The sequence below is a fragment of the Mauremys mutica genome, chromosome 2 (assembly GCF_020497125.1).
Source record: "Mauremys mutica isolate MM-2020 ecotype Southern chromosome 2, ASM2049712v1, whole genome shotgun sequence".
Taxonomy (NCBI): Eukaryota; Metazoa; Chordata; order Testudines; family Geoemydidae; genus Mauremys; species Mauremys mutica.
The window spans coordinates 294,328,563-294,346,658 of record NC_059073.1 but is presented as its reverse complement, the minus strand read 5'-3'; the positions used below and the strand labels follow the sequence as shown (position 1 = coordinate 294,346,658).

Here is an 18,096-nt window from a genome sequence, read left to right as displayed (position 1 = left end):
CGGCCGTGCCCTGGCCTGCCTTCCCTCCCCGGCCTTGCCACTGCTGATCGGCTCCGCCGAGATGACCAGGTGGTGGATGGCTCTGTGCTCCTGAGGTCTGTCTCTCCTGTCAGCCACCATCACTTCCAGCGGCCTGCTCCCGTCCAGGCCTCCTGGTCGTCATATTTATACCCGGAAAGTAGAGCCAATCCGTCCCTCCGGCCACATGGCTGATGACTGATGTAAGGACTCCCTGGCCCCATAGACAACTATGGGGTCAGCCCGTCCTCCAGGGACCTGTCGGAGGGGAAATGCTGTACCAAGGTATCGGCCCCGAAGGGGGAAGAGGCAGAGAGTCACATGGCTGCTGCCCGCGGAGGTCGGAGGAGGGGGCAGCGAGTCTCTGTCGTGCCCCACCCAGAAGCCGAAGTTCTGACTTGTTCATAGGAGCTGTTAAAAGGGAAGGAGCTGCGGAGAGCTCCCCTGCCCAGGGCCTGCTGAGCTGCTGGGGAGACGTGACCAGCCCCTGTCCTCCCGCCCGGCCAGCCTGCAGCTCCTCCACCCGCAGCGCCCACCGGGGGGCGGAGCCGAGGGGGCTGGAGCTGGGGCCCTGGCGCAGTCCTGGGGAAGGTGAGATGGGGGCCGGGGGGGGGGGTCTCCCAGACTGGGGAGGGAGACATGCACAGCAGACCTGAGGCCCCACGGGTTTAAGAGGCAACAACCGGCCACTTACCCCCAGGCTAGTCGTTGCTGAAAACACTTGCAGAGCGTCAGGCGCTGAAAGCTCTTCGAGCGGGTCTCCAGGGCCGGGGAACGGGCTCAGGCTGTGGTAGTGATGAGAGGCGCAGCGAGGGAGCGGGGGAACGAGTCACCCGCTGCAAGCGAGCGGGATGGCCCGGGTCCCTGCTGAGAACCCAGCCGGACGTTAGCAGACCAGGCGGCCGCCAGGGCACGTGCTGGGGAGCGGTCGCCATGCCACTTCCACACTCTGGCACAGACCTAGGCGTTCCCTGTGCAAGGGGGTTTGCACTGATATAATCGCACCGGTGTCGCTGGGTGGTGCTGGTGTAAAACAGGGCTTGCACCAGTGCATTTGAAATGGGGGCAAGCCACAGTGGTGCACACCCCAGTACACACTGGTGCAAAGCATCTATCGCACGTTAGCTCTGCCAGTGGAAATAAACCCCGTCTAGACAGTGTCCTGCCAGTGCTGTAAAACCTCTGCGTGTATTCCCAGCAAGCGCTCAGCACTGCCGTGTTACCAGAGCCGTGGCTAGTAACTCCGGCTGGCCGCTAGCCTGAGAAGCCAAATTCTCTCCCCAGCACAGGCTCATAAAGCAAAGGCCTTTCAAAGTGCATCTCAGGTCAAGACCTGCACAGCCCCCTGTGACTCTGCCCACGTGGGGATGGGGGATCTCGCTGAGGGAGTCCGGGGGGCTGGCTAGTGAGTGGTACAGCGTGTTGGGGGCAGACACCACCTGTCCTGCACCTGCAGGCCGTGCCCTCTCCATTGTCCGTTAAAGCAGAGGCGGCGCTGGAGGACTCCCCGCTGCGCAGCCTGGAGAACTGCCTGAGGGACATCGCTGTGACCAGCCCCCGTTGCTCCCACCCGCCCGCCAGCCGCGGCGCGCAGAGAGCCCTGGGGGAGAGGCCAGGGCGAGGAGCTGGGAGCCCGTCCGCCGAAGGTGAGAGCCGCAGCGCGTGGTGGGGGCGCCCCCGCTGGACACACATCAGAGACAAACTCTCTGTTGCTGGGTAGGAAGGGTCAGCTCCTCTGCTCGGGAACAGGACAGTGGCGGGGGGGGGGGGGTTCAGGTCCCTAAAATCTCAATTATTTGGGCACCAGTGGTGTCAGACTCATTCCGTACACAGGGCGTCGCCCCAGGCATTGGTCTGCCCGCTCTGCAGAGGAGGGACTGTACTAGGGAACGTGCAGAAATCAGCGTGTCCTTACCAGGACCTCCCGGGTTCCCTCCCCAGCCCTTTCCGTGCTGCCGTCCCACAGAGATGCAAGGGGCGGGGAGGAGGAGCCTTGGAGTGCAGCTGATTCCTGGTCATGTCCATTTCGAGTTGAATTCGCCGCTGGCCCAATCCCCGGGCTCTGATCGGAGGGCGTCTTGTTCTGGGAGCTGGGGAATGGGCTGGTGGGTTTATCATGCGCAGAAGGGCCGGGACGCCTCTTCCAGCCACAGTCACTGGGCTGTTATTTGGGCATCGTTCCTGTCCTTAAAACAGAAGCAGCGACAGAGGATTCCCCGCTGCGTGGCCTGCTGAGCTGTGTGACCGACACGGCCGTACCCTCCCGCCAGCATCCCAGCCCGCCGACCTGCAGCACCTCGGCCAGCGGCGCCGAGCAGGAGACGGAGACGGGGGGAGTGGAGGCCGGGCTCTGGAACTTGTCCTCTGAAGGTAGGACAGTGCTCCAACCAGTGGTCCTAATTGAAGTCCATGGGACTCTGCCACGGACTATATGGGACCAGGACCGGGCCCTAGAAAGGGGGGGGATGGGCCAGAATCCACTGTTCCTATCTGCAGCTCAGGAGTGGGTCGGTCCTTTGGCTGCTGACCCTGAGCTGGAGCATGTCTCTCCATGTTTCTCAAGCAGAGATGACGCCAAGGACCAGCCCCCTCCATGACCTGGCGAACTGCCTGCAGGAAACACCTGTCAGTACATCCTGGGCTTCCCGAGTGCTGGCCCACAACGCAGGAGCAGATGTGTCCCCGAGGAGACCTGCGATGGGCATGGTGCGGCGCTGGTGTGGAGAGGGTGAGCCTAAGAACACACGCGCTATCACACCGTGGGTCTTGTCGACGGCCGCCCGGCTTGCTGGAGGGTCCCGGCTGCCCCTGTCACTGAGCGGGTCTCTGCCTGACCCGTCTCCGACCCTAGCACGGCACTTAAACATGCTTTTCGGTCACTCCTACGTTACGATTCCATTTCTAAATGGCTTCAGAGGGTTACTGGATGATGAATGGATGTGACGAGCAGGATGTCACAGGTGCTTGTTGGCACCTCACTGGGAGATGCTGTAGATGGTTATAAGCAGGCGTGGTAGAATTCAGGGTTTTTTTTATAGTTTTGACAGATAATATTGATATTGATTTTTAAGCATTTTTTCCTATTTTTAGCCATTTAAATGTATCAGTTGCGCAGAACCGTGAGGCGAGGGGAGGGGTCAGACACTAGGGGGGTCAGACAATAAATATTTAGTGACAGTAAACTGTGAGCTTCAAAAATGTAAAGCTTTATAGCCATTAAAACACAATCTGTCAACATCACATGTCAAAATAGACCCAGTAACTATCCTGACATTAAACCCTAAGTTCCCAGTCAGGATTCTTCCCGCTTTGCCCATAAATCACAGGACTGGCAGGGACCTCGAGAGGTGCATCTAGTCCAGTCCCCTGCGCTCATGGCCGGATACGTAGATGTACATTTTGATGGCTATTGAGGGAAATATTTGTTGTCGGTTTGTGTGTGTGTGGTGAAATGCACGTTCGCTGACACAAATCTAACCCTGCCAAGCTTCGTTATAAGCCATAGTCAGAAGCAATTTGTTGGGCTCGGTAACAATGGATTAACGTGTGTCAATCGTTTATTAACCCTTTATAAGCTATTTATACAGGGAACCTTACTGTAGAGCAGTGGGTCTCAAGCTTTTGCACTGGTGACCCCTTTCACGTCACAAGCCTCTGAGTGCGACCCCCCTAAGAAATTAAACACCCTCTTTAATACATTCAACCCCATTATAAATGCTGGAGGCAAAGCGGGGTTTGGGGTGGAGGCTGACAGCTCGCGACCCCCCATGTAATAACCTTGTGACCCCCTGAGGGGTCCCGACCCCCAGTTTGAGAACCCTGCTGTAGACTTTGACCTCCTTTTCTCTCCCTGGTCTTGCTGCGATCAGCCCTCTGTTCCTTCCATGCAGCTGTGAGGTTGGTTTTTCCTCCTCGTCTCTCCTGGCTTTTCCTCAGTGTCTTGCACAGCTCTCTGTGCTCTCTGGTGTCTGTGCTCAGGTCACTCCTCCTTTTCCTCCTCCATTCCTTTGCTACAGCTCCAGAGGGGTCTGGGTCCTCTTCTTTCAGCCACCTGGTTCCCCCGGCTCTGCGTGCACTCGCTGATTCGCTTGGCTATGCCAGCGTTGTTGCGTTCCTTGGCTCTGGTTCCTCTCAGGGTTTGAGTCGGTTTGGGGCCCTGGAGAGGAAGGATGGCATGGTGGGTAAGGCACTGGGGTGGAACCCAGGAGAGCTGAGTTCTGGCCCTAGCACAGGCTGTCTGTGTCCTGGGTCAAGTCACTTTGGGTCTCGTTTACACTGGTAAAAACCAACGAGGAGTCTGTGGCACCTTAGAGACTAACACATTTACTTGGGCATAAGCTTTCGTGGGCTTGAACCCACTTCATCAGATGCATGATGTAAAAAATACAGGAGCAGGTATAAATACATGAAAGGATGGGGGTGTTTTACCAAGTGCGAGGTCAGTCTAACGAGAGAAATCAATTAACAGCAGGATACCAAGGGAGGAAAAGTAACTTTGGAAGTGGTAAGAGAGTTAACAAGAAGGTGTGCACTGGCGTACACCACGAGTAGGTGGGCCAGGTCCTTGGCACTGCCGAGGTCCCTTTGCCGCCCAGAGACTAGGTAACAAGCATCATGTGTTGAGGATAGCAGGAAAGGGGGGAGTGAGACACTGTGGGGACCATTAGATCATCTAGCCCGACCTCCTGCATAACACAGACTGTTACGTTACCCCTGCGCTCAGCCCACCCTGCGCTGCCCCTACAGCCAGTCCCTGCGTTCGGAGGGGAGTACGTGTCTGCCCAGGTCGAGAGCCCGTCTAAGGCTCAGTGGGTTTTACAGGGCTCAGCGATATGTACCTCCGGCTGATATTGGCTTTGGATCTTTTCTTTAAACAGACATCAGCACGGAGACCTCGCCCCTCCGCGGGCTGGAGAACTGCCTGAGGGACATCCCAGTAAATAGCCCCCACATGCCAGCCAGCATCGCCTTGGCCAGCCCCACGCAGAGAGACATGGGACAGAGGAGGCCAGGGGCCGGGGCAAGGAGATCACTTGGAGAAGGTCAGGTGAAGTGTTTACACCATAACCCAGTGTCACCACCATAAAGATCAGGTGGCAAGGGGGTCAGCCGGGGCCAGAACAACACCCCATGGCGATCCTATTCCAGTGCTAGCCGTATTCCTGTGCAGCCTGGCTCACTTCCATCTCCATTCCCCGCCGTGAGCAGAGTTCACCCCTCGGCAGGGTCCCAGCACATGGCCTGGGGGCCACTTAACTCTGTGGGCTCCAGGGGTGAATTCTGCCAGACCTGCAGCCCCTGCGCTGCTGCTGACTTTCACTGTGCATCACACAAGTGGAAATAACTGGGGAAAGAGCTGGCGCTCCCGGCGTGCAGATTCTGATCTCGCGTACGTCTGTTTTGGCTTCTGGCTTCGCCCTGTGCGGATGAGAGCAGAATCAGACCTTGGTTCTGAGTGGCGCGTGGTTCTGGTACACGCTTTGCCTTATGTAGACGTGGGGATGGCTTGTAACCTGTTATAAACACAACAGGGTGTGGGGGTGGTTTTTTTTAACCCAATAAAAACAAACACAACATGGGGTGGAAGCCAGGGGTGTCCACAGCGGATTCTCCCCTAAGCTTTTCCGAGAACCAGCTGGAGGTAAACCCGCTTCTTCCAGCCTGCTACTCTTCCTGCAGCAATAGACGTGAATTCAGACAGATTTGGTCTCTTCACTGCAAAGGCTCCTATTTACCCCTGGTGTAATGCTGACCTGAGTGGAGTTCCTCCAGGGATGAACCCAGCTTAGTACCTCAAAGTCCCTGCGAGACACCTAGAATTCATAGCCAGTCGCAGTAGGAGAGCGCAGGTGAATTGCACTGGACGCAGGCTCATTCAGCGATGTAGGGAACCCATCCCAGAGCTGCAGGCCGTACACTGACGCGGGCTTGGTGTTGTTTAAACAGACGTCAGTGCAGAGAATTCACCACTGCGAGGCCTGGAGAACTGCCTGAAGGACATTCCTGTACCGTGCCGTAGTCAGTCCAATACCCCAGGCAGCCGCTCCTCTCTGAGCAGCTCACCGGCTCCGCGGGGCAGACTGGAGACAGCGGGGTGGCCAGTGAAAACAGAAGGTAAATAGAGAGTTCACAGTGTCCCTGGTTCAGCTTTGCAGAACCGAGCACAGCATGGACCTGAAAGGTAACATCTGACTGGGTCGCTTTTTGGTCTGTTTTACTAGCCCTGGAATCACGGGGCGGGGGCTAGTTTTCATGGAAGCCTTTCACTTTTTAAGGCAGGATTTTCAGACAGGGAAGCAGCCCCTTGTGGGATAGTCCAAGACCCACTTGTGGGATACATTATGGGCATATCGGCAGCACTGTATGTCAGCCACCAGTGAAAACCTAATACCCTCGGATGAGTCGGTTCCTAAGTTCCCTGGAAGCCGCGCAGCCGCCTGGTTAGCACCGCGCAGCCGCTCAGGGAAGGTTTGGCCCCTCCGAGCTCTCCTTCGCTGGAATACTGTTTGCTTTTCTCCCAGACTTTAAGATCTGCTCCTCTTGCCTCTCGCTGCCTTTGGCTTCGTTCTTAGGACCCCTCGGGCCCGATCCTCAGCTGCTGTACATCGACGGAGCCCCAGTGGCTCCTGTGGCTTTGTGCTGGGCATCTGGCCCTCGGCGCGCAGGCAACACGTGGTTCCTTTCACACTGTTCTGGTGGCTTCTCCATGGATTTCCACTCCCCAAAGCCCCCAGGCCCTGAGGCACAGGAGCCATGGCTCGCTGGGAAGCCCTGCGGCTCCTTGCCATGGCCCCGGCTGTGCTGGGGGCCCCTTTCGGAGCTCCGTATGGTAACACACTGCACTCCCGCTGGCGGGCCGGAGAGGCTGGGGGTTTCAGCGGGCCTGGCGGGGGCTGGGAGCTGCTAGCAGAGCCAGTTGGCTTCACGAGTGGCCGAGGCGGATGGAAGCAGGGCTGTAACTCCCAGCCTCCCGCTGACAGAGATGTCGTGCCTCTCGTTAAAGCAGGGGCCGTCTCAGAGGTCACGCCACCCCTCCAAGGCCTGGAGAACTGTCTGAAGGACATCACCATGGCCAGGCCCAGGGGCTCCAGTGCAACTAGTTCCTTCTGCACCAGCAAAGCCCCGGGAGAGGGGGAGCAGAGACCGGTGCCGAGGCCCTGGGGAGCACGTGCGGCAGGTGAGACAAGGAGCCGAGAAAGGGCTAAAATGGGTGGGAGCTCGGCAGGGCAGTGTCCCGGGTGGGGCTGGGCACGCAGCGGGGGTGCACGGGGGACGTGGGAACTGCCTGTGACTCCTCAATGCGCCTTGGGAGAGAACAGGACCAAGAAGGGCGAGAAGGCGGGATTAAGATTTGACCCTTTTTAAAATTTGCCTTAACCCCCCTCTTCTTAAATCTAAAAATGTCCTGAAATCCCCGGGGTGCCCAGGACACGTCCCAGCCGGCCCTGATGCTGGGGGGTTTGTATGGTTAATCCAGCAGCTAGTGCGGAGAGCTCCCCCCTCTACGGACGGCTGAACGGCTTGAAGGAAATACCCGCCGGCCGGCTGCGCTATGCCAGCGTCCCGTCTAGCTACTCCTCCAGCAGCAGTGCCGACGGGGAGAGGGCCCCGTGGGGCGCCGGGCCAGGGGCGTGGAGGTGGGGCAGTGAAGGTGAGCCGGGGGCGTCGGGGCGTCTCGTGGACCGTCAGGCCGTGCCGATCGCTCCGTGAGCTCTCCCCGGCCTCACACAAAGCAGCGGGAGTTACCGTGCCAGCCACTTCTTACAGCCGCTGTGCTGGGGACGGGGTTGTGTGTCCTGGCAGGTTCTCTGGGGGCATTGGGGGGTGATGGTGGGCAGTGACCATGGGCTGAGCAATGCTGAGAGCGGGGAACTGTGGGGTGAGGGGACCAGTGGGCTGAGGAGTGATGGTGGTTGGGGGGACCGTGGGCTGAGGAGCCCCAGTGAGCGTGGGGGACCTCTGACAGCAGCTGCTCTGTGGCCCAAGCTCTGTGCTGGTCCTATTTTGTCTAAACAGAACTGAGCCCCGAGAACTCCCCTCTCCGAGGCCTGGAGAAGTGCCTGCAGGAGATCTCGGCGCCCCGGCCCCGGACCCCCAGCACCCCAGCCCCAGCCGCTGTGGTGGGCAGCCGGCAAGGAGAGACAGCGCAGAGGAGGCCAGAGATGGGGCATTGGGACTGGCACAGTGCAGGTAAGAGGAGGATCAGGTTCACGATGTGAAAGGAGGGGCTGTGCCCTTTCCTGCTGCTCCGCTCTCTGCCAAGGCCCCAGGCTTGTCTGGTGTGAGAGACCCCAGTGCCGGGCCTCTCCCCCAGTCCTGTACAGAACGGACGGGACAGTCAGTGAATAGGACACATGCAGGGGGATAGTGGAGGTTTCCTTCTCCCTGTGTCTGCCCCCCAGAGTCAGGGTAAACCGAGGCGCGGGGCAGAACTGTGAAGGAGGGGGAAGAACAAAGCGATGGAGCGTCCGTTGGAGGTGGAAGGAACTGGACGCTGAGCTTTGCCGAAGTCACCGCAGAGCGCTCCCCACTCCATGGCCTGCAGCGCTGTCTGACGGGCCTAGCGGGGGAAGGCTCCAGCAGGCCTGCCAGTGACAGCCCCGCGCGGGGGTAGCGCGCGGAGCCCTGAGGCGGGGTTTGGGGATCACAGGCCAAGGTGTCCAGCCGCGGCGGTGGCCTGGGTTAACAATCTGAACGTCACGGGTGGGGCTCGGAGGCGAACGGGGGAGATTGTTTGGGTACGAGTCCTGCTGGGCCAGAGCAACGGTCCCTACACGAACCACCTGGCTCAAACGGGACGATCTTACTGCAGGCATCTGGCAGACCCAGGACAGCCCTGGGCTGTGGCTCGATGTCCAGGGTTTCCATGCAACGGCCACATGGCTGGGATTGCTCGGGGGAACCAAAACCAGCACAGCAGCAAATGTTAGAAATACGCACTTAGCCGTGCTTCCGAGACCCCGCGAATCCACAGGGCCCCGCCACGGGGAGGCCATTCCCCAAGGCCTGTCTCAGAACCGTCTCGTGCTAGCGACCCCAGGGCACGCTCTGTAACGCCGCGGTGTCTGGACCGAACGGCGCCTGGCAGGAGCCTGACGCTGGCTCTGTCTGTGTGTGTTGTAGCTACAGTCAGCGCCCGTGTCCTCGGCCCAGAGAGCTGTCCGAAGGCTCTGCCTGGAATCAGACCCAGTCACGCCGGCCGCTCGTCTCCCCACAGCACAGCGGGATGCAGCAGCCCAGAGGCTGGGATTTCGAGATTTCGGGCTGAAGGTGAACAGTGGGACTTTCGACTGCATTCACTTGAACCGGGCTGGTTCCTGGCTCCCTCCTCGGGCAGGGGAACTGCAAACCCTTAGGCCCGGTTGGTTTTCCAGGGCTCGAGGGAAGGCCTGGCCTGGCCTCATGCCTACACCCATCTCTGGTTTCTCTGCTGCAGACAAAAGGCAAGTGGAAAACCTCCCGGGCCTGGAGGAAGTAGCAGCACCCAGCCCCTGTCCTGCCCAGGCCCCTCTCCACAGCGCTCGGGGAGATGCGGAGCGGCGGGAACGGGACGTACACACGAGGAGCTCTGGGAGCAGAGGTGAGTGGGGAGCTTGGATGTTACGGCTCTGTCTAGATCAGGTATTTATCTGGCCCCCAGCACCGTAGTGCCTGGCTGCCTCCCGGTCTGCAGAGGCATTTACCCCCCTGCACCGCTGTGGGCAGGGCAGGGATCTGGTCCTCATGGTAGGGATAGGAACCGGTCACACAGAGTGTATGGCTGAGCTGGGGCATGAACCCTGGTCTATGGAGTCCTAGTCTAATGCCCTAGCCACGGGACCACCCGGCCTCTGCTTGTCTGGCCTCTGGCTCTCCCACACGGTGCAGGGTCTGTGCTGGTAAACTCCAGCCCATCTCCGGGGAGCAACACGGACAGCCGTAGTGTAGACAGGGCTCAGTTCAGACTGGCAGTGCAGACTCAGCACGGCTCCGTGCTGCCCTGCCCCTAACACGGAGGGCCCAGTTCCCATCGGCTGCAGTCGGAGCTGCCCCCACGGAATGGGAAACATTCAGTGATCAGCCCTGCTCACGAACCCTGGCGCTTGGGAAGTCGCTCTCAGCCCCTGGGAGCCTCCTCCCCGGCGGCCCTCTGCCTGCCAGCCCGTCGTGCCAGGCGCTGCTCCTCGCCCAGCTGGGGGCCTCCATGGCAGGGGCGTCTCTTTCCGCATTTGCCCTGCAGGGGCCTGGCTGACTGGTCTCCTGTCTCCAGTGGGCATAGGAAGGGGTCTGCCAAAGCTGAACCAGGCAGGAGAATCCGACCTGCCTCCACGGGTCTGAGAGCCAGGAATGGTCACAGAGTCTGTGAGCGGCTGACCCGGCTTTCCAGCAAAGGGCCTTGAGCGGCTTTTCAGTTCCCTTAGAGCAGAGGGACCGGCCGTCGGTGACCCGCAGAGCTGTCGGAAGGAGAGTCCTGTGACCAGCCTGTCACCCCAGCAGGACGGGAGTTAGGAGGCCGAGGAGACGGGGAACGGGTGCTGGGAGATTCCCGAAGGTGTCAGAGGGTAACCCAAGGTCCCGTTTAGGTACCAGCTCGAGGTACAAAAGTCTAGTGCAGACCAGCCTCGGGAGGGGCTGGCGTCTGCCCCTTGCATGGGAGGCAGTGGGAGAGGCAGGTCCTCAGCCCCAAGACTGGGGCATCATCTGCACGCTGGTGCCGCTCGGTCTGGGGTAACTGGGGACTCTAAACCCCCAAGGACAGGGCGAGAAAGGTACCAGCGTGTAGCCCCTAGAGCCGCGCCTGTGGAACCGCGTGCCGCACTCGGCGGAAAGCACCACTCGCCGCTTAGACTAGAACGAGCTTCTGCGTGGCAACGCCCATGCTTCCTGCCTCTCCCCGGACGGTGGAACAGAACGTCAGATCGGGCAGACTGTGTCAGCCCAAAGGTCCATCTCACCCAGTGTCCTGTCTGCCGACAGTGGCCAATGCCAGGTGCCCCAGAGGGAATGAACAGAGCAGGGAATCATCAAGTGATCCATCCCCTGTCGCCCATTCCCAGCTTCTGGCAAACAGAGGCCAGGGACACCATCCCTGCCCAGCCTGGCTAATAGCCATTGATGGACCTGTCCTCCAGGAACGTATCTAGTGCAGAACAGCTCGGGCAGAGCGTAAGCAATGGACGTGGGACCTGGGCCACAACCCGGCTCGGGCTTGATATTGTTGAGGGGCAGAGGGAGCTGGCCCTTGGCTACGGGCCAGGAGCGGGCAGCAGACTTGGATATTTCTGTGTTGGCAGAAGTGACGGCGGGGAGCTCGCCCCAGCCCAGGCTGAACTGTGTGAAAGAGCTCGCTGCCGACAGAGCAACGCCTTCCTCGCCGCCTGCCAGCGCTGCGCAGGGAGACGTGGCGCTGCAGGGAGCAGAGAGCAGGGGGAGGACGCTGTCCGAGGAAGGTGAGCAATGGAGTTCGTGGCTTTAACACCTCGTAGGCAGCAGCACTGCAAGGCCTGGCTGGTCCACGGGGTCTGAGAAGCTTGAGAATAAGCCCGGGGGCCGGTTTCCTCCCCTGAAATCGAGGTTCTGCAGGTGCTCGAATGCACACGCGGCGTGGTCTGCATTAGGGCTCGGTCTGCAGGCCGGGCCCAAGGCTTGTCGGCTCAGTGGAGATGCTCCTAGACTCGTAGGACCAGACGGGACAGCGAGAGGTCACCTGTCCAGCCCCCTGCACTGTTGTCACATGTATCACTCGCCTGAGGTGGAGGCGGGAGAAAACCACAGCTGCCACCACAGCAGATTCAAGACCCGGGGGCCCCTCGACCATCCCCCCAGGGCTTTGGTTGTACCTCTCGGCTGGGGACATACGGGAGAGGAGAGTGTTCCCATGAGACGGGGGTAGTGAGGGGGGAGGCCAGGGGATGTGCAGCCCACTGGGAGGAGGCTGGGGAGGATGCGGTCACACGGTGGGGGGCTGGGGGATATGTGGCCTCGGGGGGAGGCTGGGGTGCAGCCCCATTGACTCCGCTCTGCCCTCGGGGTGCGTGGGCTCTGAATGTCCCCGCCCCTGTAAAATCGACATGTGTACAAGCGAGTGTCCGAGTGGGCTGAGGAGTCCATCCTGTGTGGGGATCGGGGAAGCCCCGGTCAGTGTCCATGGCTGTAGCAGAGGGGCCCGGCCTGTCGCTGACGTGGATTTCTTGGTTTAAAACAGACAGTGCGGCCGAGAGTGCCCATCTCCCAGGCCTGGAGCCTTGCTGGGGCGCAGTGCCTGTGAGCCGACGCAGCTGGGCCAGCACCCCCCTCGGCACGTCCTCCAGCCGCAGCCCACGCGGGGCCGGGGGGGAGAGGGGTCCACGGCCAGGGCTTTGCAGGCGGCACGGAGAAGGTGAGCCGGGACGCGGGGCATGTGATCTGCACTGCAGGGGCAATCAGCCAAGTCAGCGGAGCTGTGCCTTGTGTTGTGGAAAGCAGCAGAGAAACTGTCCGCAGCTCCGTAGTCCACGGGCACGAGGGGAGCTGGGAGGGTGAGGACAATTCCTGCCAGTGCCCCATCCTCCTGGAGTACGTGGGGTACCTGCAATTCTGGGCTGGGAGCCCAGCTTCCGGTGGGACTGATGGCCCCTAGAGAGGGTCCCCGCTCCTCCGTCCTGCTGTCCTGAGCTTGCTACGCTCCTGTGTTCAGAGACTCTGAGACACTGGAGCTGGAGAAGACCCACTAGATCTCCGCGTCCCAAGCGGTGCAGGGCTGTTCCCGGGGTCTGTTCCCGCTCCAGACACTCCAGTGACGAGAGCCCTAGATGTGCCAGTAGATGAATGGTTTCCCTTAGGAACAAGGCTCCAGCAGGTCTGTAGCGCTCGGCGGAGGGTGGGACCTGGCTTAAGCTGATGCAGGTTTTGTTTGTGTTGGTAAAATCAGAAGTGCTGCCAGCTGACGCCCCTCGCTATGGCCCCGCGACCTGCCCACAGGGAACCCATGGAACTGGGCCCGGTCGTTCCAGCACGCCAAGCGGTACCTCGCCTGCCCGCGATGCCCCGGGCCACAGGCGTCCTAGGAGACCAGGGACAGGGGTTAAGAGACCACACACTGAAGGTACCTCGATCGCCGTGCGCCTTCCCACTAGGTTCCTCGTTAGGCCCCCCAGTCTATTTTCAAAGGTGCTGAGCACCCGCAGCAGGGTTAGTGGGTGCTGGAACCAGGCCTGCCTTTAGGAGTCTGATCCGGTTCTTCCCTCCTGGGGCTGGGTCTCATTGCTCTTGTAAGCCAAGCTGAGTTTGGATGGGAGACCTCCAAGGAATTGTGAATGAACAGGTGGCGATCTGCCCACTGAGTCCATCCTGAGCCAACGCCCCAGCCCCACCCTTCACATCAGCTGTAAGACCGAGGAGCCACGTATCGGTGAGCGTTAAAAATCCCATGGCACTTTGTGCATGAGTAGAGGGGTTAGCCTGGGACCTGGTCCAGTGCCAATTGGGTAATTACGCTCGGTTTTACTTAACTCCCTCCCACAGCATAATGGGATCTGCTGCCCTTAGCTCCCTGTCCGAAGCTGTTGGGTAGCGTGGCTGGAAGACAATCAGCTGCCACCTTTCACTCCAGAGGAGGCTGCAGTGCAGTGGTGGGTGTGGGGTTTCCTGCCTAATACAGTGCTAGGGAATTGGCTCTAGAAATGGTGCTGACTGTTGCTTTGTGTTGCCGGGTCTGATATGTTTGTCCCCTGGACCGTAGCCAGGACAGATGCTGCCCGACCCCCGAGCACCGGCTCCTGCACTTCTAGTGAAGACGGTGGACAAAAGGCGGATGCCGAGTGGGAGGAATTTCCCAAGAGACATTGCTCCAGCGCAGCGCCATCTCCCTGGGCGTGCTGCGGCTGGGAGAGCGGGACGCCCCTGGACCTCGGGGTGGAGAGGAGCGCGATCGAGGCCGTCCTCTCGGAGAAGCTGGACCGGGTCTCCCAGGATTTCGCGGCCATGTGCAGGGATGTGTCAAGCATGCAGAGCCGCGTGGCCCAACTGGAGCGGGACTCGAGGGGCTGGGCTCTCGAGCTGGCTGCCCTCCAGAAAGGCAACAAGTGCCTGAGTGAGACCGTCCGGCGGCTGGAGAGCCGCTGCCAAGTGCTGGAGAACCGCGCCCGCCGCAACAGCCTGCGGCTGGTGGGCCTGCCGGAGGGGGCGGAAGGGGGAGACCCCGTCGCCTTCCTGCAGAGGACCCTGCCCATGATGCTCAACCTGCCGGCGGACTGGCCACCCCTGGAGATCGAGAGCGCGCGCCGTGTGCACGGGGGGGTGCGCTGGGACCCTGCCACCCGGCCCCGGGCGCTGCTCTTCCGCCTGCTGCGCTTCTCCGACAAGCTGGCCATCATGCGCGCGGTCCGGAAACGCGCAGAGCCCCTGACCTGCGGCGGCGCCAGGGTCGCCCTCTTCCCGGACGTCTGCCCCAAGCTGTGCCGGAGGAGCGGGGCGCGGTATGCGGCCGTCAGGAGGCCGTGGCGGGCAGCGGAGCTCCGCTTGGGCACTCAGCCCTCCGGCTGCTGCCACGGCCGGGCACGAGGACACGGGGAGCCACTGCCCAGCCCACCAGGTCGTGCGCCCGCTGCAGACGAACAGGGGAGCAGAGTCACCAAAGGGCAGTGACAGAGGGGGGGGGACTTGGAGCTGCTGGCTCCGCTCACCCCCCTTTGAGTCACAGGGTCCGTCTCCATTCTGCCCCGGAGACCACAGCACCCGCTGGGTCCGGCCTGGAGCTCTCCGGTTCCCTGACTGCACTCGGCTGTGTGATTCCAGCGTGTCCGTGTGTCCCCTCCACGCTGTGCACCTGCTCTGCTCTGCTCTGCTCACAGGCTGGGGGGCCCCAGGAACAGAGCGAGAGCGACTCGGCCGTTCTCGGGGCCGGCACTGCGGGGAGCCCTGGTATTGTAACAGGTGAGATGGCATCAGAGTCGCGTGTTAGCGAGTGCGCAGGGAGCCGACCGGGTCAGGCACTCGGATTTGCTTTGCTCCCCCTGACAATTGCTCCTGGCCAGCGGGGGAGAAATTTGACATTTCCCCGTTTTTCCCCTGTCTGTCGCCACTGCTCAAGCCGGTGTCTTTTCTGTCCAGCTTCTAACCTGCTCCTGACCCTGGACGAGTCACGCACGCTGCTACGTCTCGGCAGCAGGTCCCAGGGAAGAGCCTTCGGGTGCCCGGCCTGTGCGTGCAGGGGCAGAAACCTCCCTGGTGCATCTCACTCACGGGGCTGTTGTCAGAGTACAGGCTGCCCAGCTCCCTACTCTCCTCTCCCACTCCCCAGGCATCTCCCGGCACTCTGGAGAGTTTCTGGTTTTTCGGCACAGGGAGAAGCTGCCAGATTTGGCGCCCTCTGCGCCCAGACAGGTCCCACCCCCCACGTGCATGAGCCCTGCCTTGGCGGGACCATCTCTGAGCGCAGAGAGAAGTTCATTCTCAGTGGCCTCCTTCCTCCCCACTCTGGCCGAGACTACAAACCAAGGGACCGAAGGCTCGATCCTGCCAGGTGCTGAGCACTCCAGCCCCGCTGCAGCTAGGCATGTTAGCTTGTGCTTAGCTTTAAGCACCTGGGTAACCCCTCTGAAGTCGGTGCTTTCCTGGATCGAGGTCTGAGTGCTCAGTGCTGCAGGATTGAGCCCACCCACTCCATACCCAGCTGCACCCGCCAACTCTCCCAACAGCCATCTGTGTGCGATCGGAGCTGGATTTGAAGAGGAGACCTGCAGCGAAAGGCTCCTGCACCCGTAACTAGGTCTTCTGTGCCCTAATCTCACGCTGAGCTCATCTCAATAGGCCCCGATCACTTCAGTGTCCAAGTGCCGATCTCCCAACAGAGAGTTTCTTTATTAAATGTATTTCCAAGCTGTCCTGTCTGTGCAGCCCCATCCTGCGTGTAAAGCACAGGGCTGAGCAGTGAGGCTGAATGCAGACTGGAGCTAGGCAGGATTACGGTAAAGGATGTGCCGTGTATCGGGCCAGGCAGCCCTGTGAGTGGTTGCCTGGACGATCCCAGCATTTTAAGAGTTAATCGGTACAATGAATCCTGCTGAACAGAAGTGACAGGTGCCTCCCTGGAGCCGTATTTATTAAATTCCCTAAGCTGGCCCCAGGTCCCAGCCAAAATTTACTGGTGCTGGAATTTCTTTGTCTTCAAGACGCCGTCTGCCTATTCCCACTGGGCAGCTCAAAGACGTCTGGTTACAGGTGGGTCACCTTCCAGTACCCACACCTGCTGCTTGAGTTTGCCCCCACGCCCAGCTCTGCCAGGTATTGCACCGGGGCCTGTTCTCTGTGCTGGGCGGTGGCTGCTCTGCAGCAGGAGAGCTCTAACCCTGCTGGCTGCCCCGTCAGCCTAAGCTTTGCTCTACCTTGGTGGCCCTACTCAGTAGCCACGGGGCACTGGGAGCCTGATTCTGAGCTCTTAGCAGTGAAATCAGGAGTGACTCCGCCATCAGGAGCGGAGCTGGGCTGGAAGCGGGAGCGACGCTGCCGGCGCTCCAGGCTGGAATCAGGAGTGACGCCGGCGGGAGCGGAGCTGGGCTGGAATTGGGCACTTCATGGCCTGGGCTCCCTTCTGTTGCCAGCGTGGTGTGTGTGAGATCCTTTCCTGCTGCCGGGGTGGGCGGCACGTGGCTGTGTTCCCTGTGTTCTGTGCTCACGGCGCAGCTGAACTGCATTAAAACTCTGATTGGTAAAGCTGCTTGGCCCCCTGGCCTGGTGTCTGAGTTCCCTGCACCTGCGTTACGGGCGTATGTCAGGCAGGCCACGGGCCAGAACCTGCCGTCTGGGTAAAGCCGAGACACGGCACAGCCTGCAGACTGGGGAGTTCCCCTTGTAGCCTAGAAGTTCAGGCATCCCCTGTATGAAACCCCCCTTTGGCCCCCGGAGAGAACACGGGGCATTTGCTGGGGATTTGTGAGCGGGCATGAGGGATTATGGCCTGGGCTGGGGGCCTGAGTGTTATAAACCTGGAGCAAACCCCACCAGCCTATGGATTTCCCTCTGGGTGAGGCAGTGCGAAGTGCTAGGGCATCAACCCCCTGGGCACTAGCCAATCAGATTTGCTCGAATCACTACCCAGAATTCCATTCATTTGAATAAATCTACATGGTAGGTGGCTTCTTAAGCACGGGGCGTGAATGTTCCCTTCCCCCATGTTCAGTCTGCAGCAGCAGCCACTTTCATTCACTTTCCTCTCAAGGCCCCAGTGTGTGAGGCTGGTCGTACCCGGCAGCTGGCAGCTGTATAACGAAGCCCTGGCCTCAGAGATATAGCGGGGATAGAACCCAGGACCTTCCCCTCCCAACACACTTGAGCTAAAGGAGGTGCTCTGTTCGGTATGAGCCGGCCCCTATCCTCCCGGGAGCAGCCACTCGAGGGAGACATCAGCTCACACGCTCACGTGCACACCTACGTGCACATGGAGCAGCCACTCGAGGGAGACATCATCTCACACGCACAAGTGCACACCTACGTGCACATGGAGCAGCCACTAGAGGGAGACATAATCTCACACGCGCACAGTTAAGGGGCGGTAGCGACCCAGTGATGGACAGTGAGGGGAGGGGGGAGTTGGTGGCTTGCTGGGTGTGGCTGTGGGTGACACAGGGCCAGACCACGTGCAATTCAAATTAAGACCCAAAACCCAGCGGGAAGGAGCATGACTGGAAAGGGCCCAGGCCAGTGCCCTCTGCGGGCGGGGCACTGAGGCCAGTGTTGCCATGGGGACAGTTCTGCCCAGGGTGCCGTCCCTGGGGGTCTCTCTCCCCTCAGCCCTGCCCCTGTTTAAGACTTAGGACACTGGCCGGGAACTGGTGTTAAAGCGCCGTGTGCTGGGAGTTTCCAGGGCTGGGGAACCTGTAGGGGGCACGGTGGCTGGGTCAGGAGCTGGGAGAAGGTATGCGGGGGGAGGGGGACTGCAGGTCTAAGCCGGTTCCACATCACCTGCCTCTCCTCACCCATGAACCCCACTCCTCCGTGGGGTGCTTGGCCCTGCCACTCCTAGTGCCCCCGCCCCCCTAGGGGGGTAATGGCAGGAGGCAGCAGGCGTGGGGCATGGGCCCAGGCACAGAGGCCTCTGGGGATGGGGCCTGGGGGGCTCTA

General features: G+C 60.6%; 1 protein-coding gene across 8 annotated transcripts in view; it reads left to right on the top strand.

Moving 5' to 3' along the window:
* Positions 1 to 17,420, top strand: part of LOC123363130 (protein KRBA1-like) — a 42,294-nt gene extending 24,874 nt beyond the window's left edge. The window contains exons 11-25 of one of the 8 annotated variants that reach the window (XM_045003965.1): positions 427 to 609; positions 1,506 to 1,664; positions 2,218 to 2,388; positions 2,582 to 2,746; positions 4,896 to 5,060; positions 5,965 to 6,132; positions 7,022 to 7,195; positions 7,496 to 7,669; positions 8,035 to 8,208; positions 9,142 to 9,288; positions 9,455 to 9,598; positions 11,292 to 11,447; positions 12,203 to 12,376; positions 12,908 to 13,081; positions 13,694 to 17,420. In XM_045003965.1, the coding sequence (XP_044859900.1) occupies positions 427 to 609; positions 1,506 to 1,664; positions 2,218 to 2,388; positions 2,582 to 2,746; positions 4,896 to 5,060; positions 5,965 to 6,132; positions 7,022 to 7,195; positions 7,496 to 7,669; positions 8,035 to 8,208; positions 9,142 to 9,288; positions 9,455 to 9,598; positions 11,292 to 11,447; positions 12,203 to 12,376; positions 12,908 to 13,081; positions 13,694 to 14,622 (3,257 nt within the window). In that variant the 3' untranslated portion in view covers positions 14,623 to 17,420. Of the gene's footprint in view, positions 1 to 426; positions 610 to 1,505; positions 1,665 to 2,214; positions 2,389 to 2,581; positions 2,747 to 4,895; positions 5,061 to 5,964; positions 6,133 to 7,021; positions 7,196 to 7,495; positions 7,670 to 8,034; positions 8,209 to 9,141; positions 9,289 to 9,454; positions 9,599 to 11,291; positions 11,448 to 12,202; positions 12,377 to 12,907; positions 13,082 to 13,693 lie in introns of all 8 variants that reach the window. The other 7 variants (XM_045003964.1, XM_045003969.1, XM_045003963.1 and 4 more) reach the window with 7 other exon arrangements.
* Positions 17,421 to 18,096: the final 676 nt, after the last annotated feature.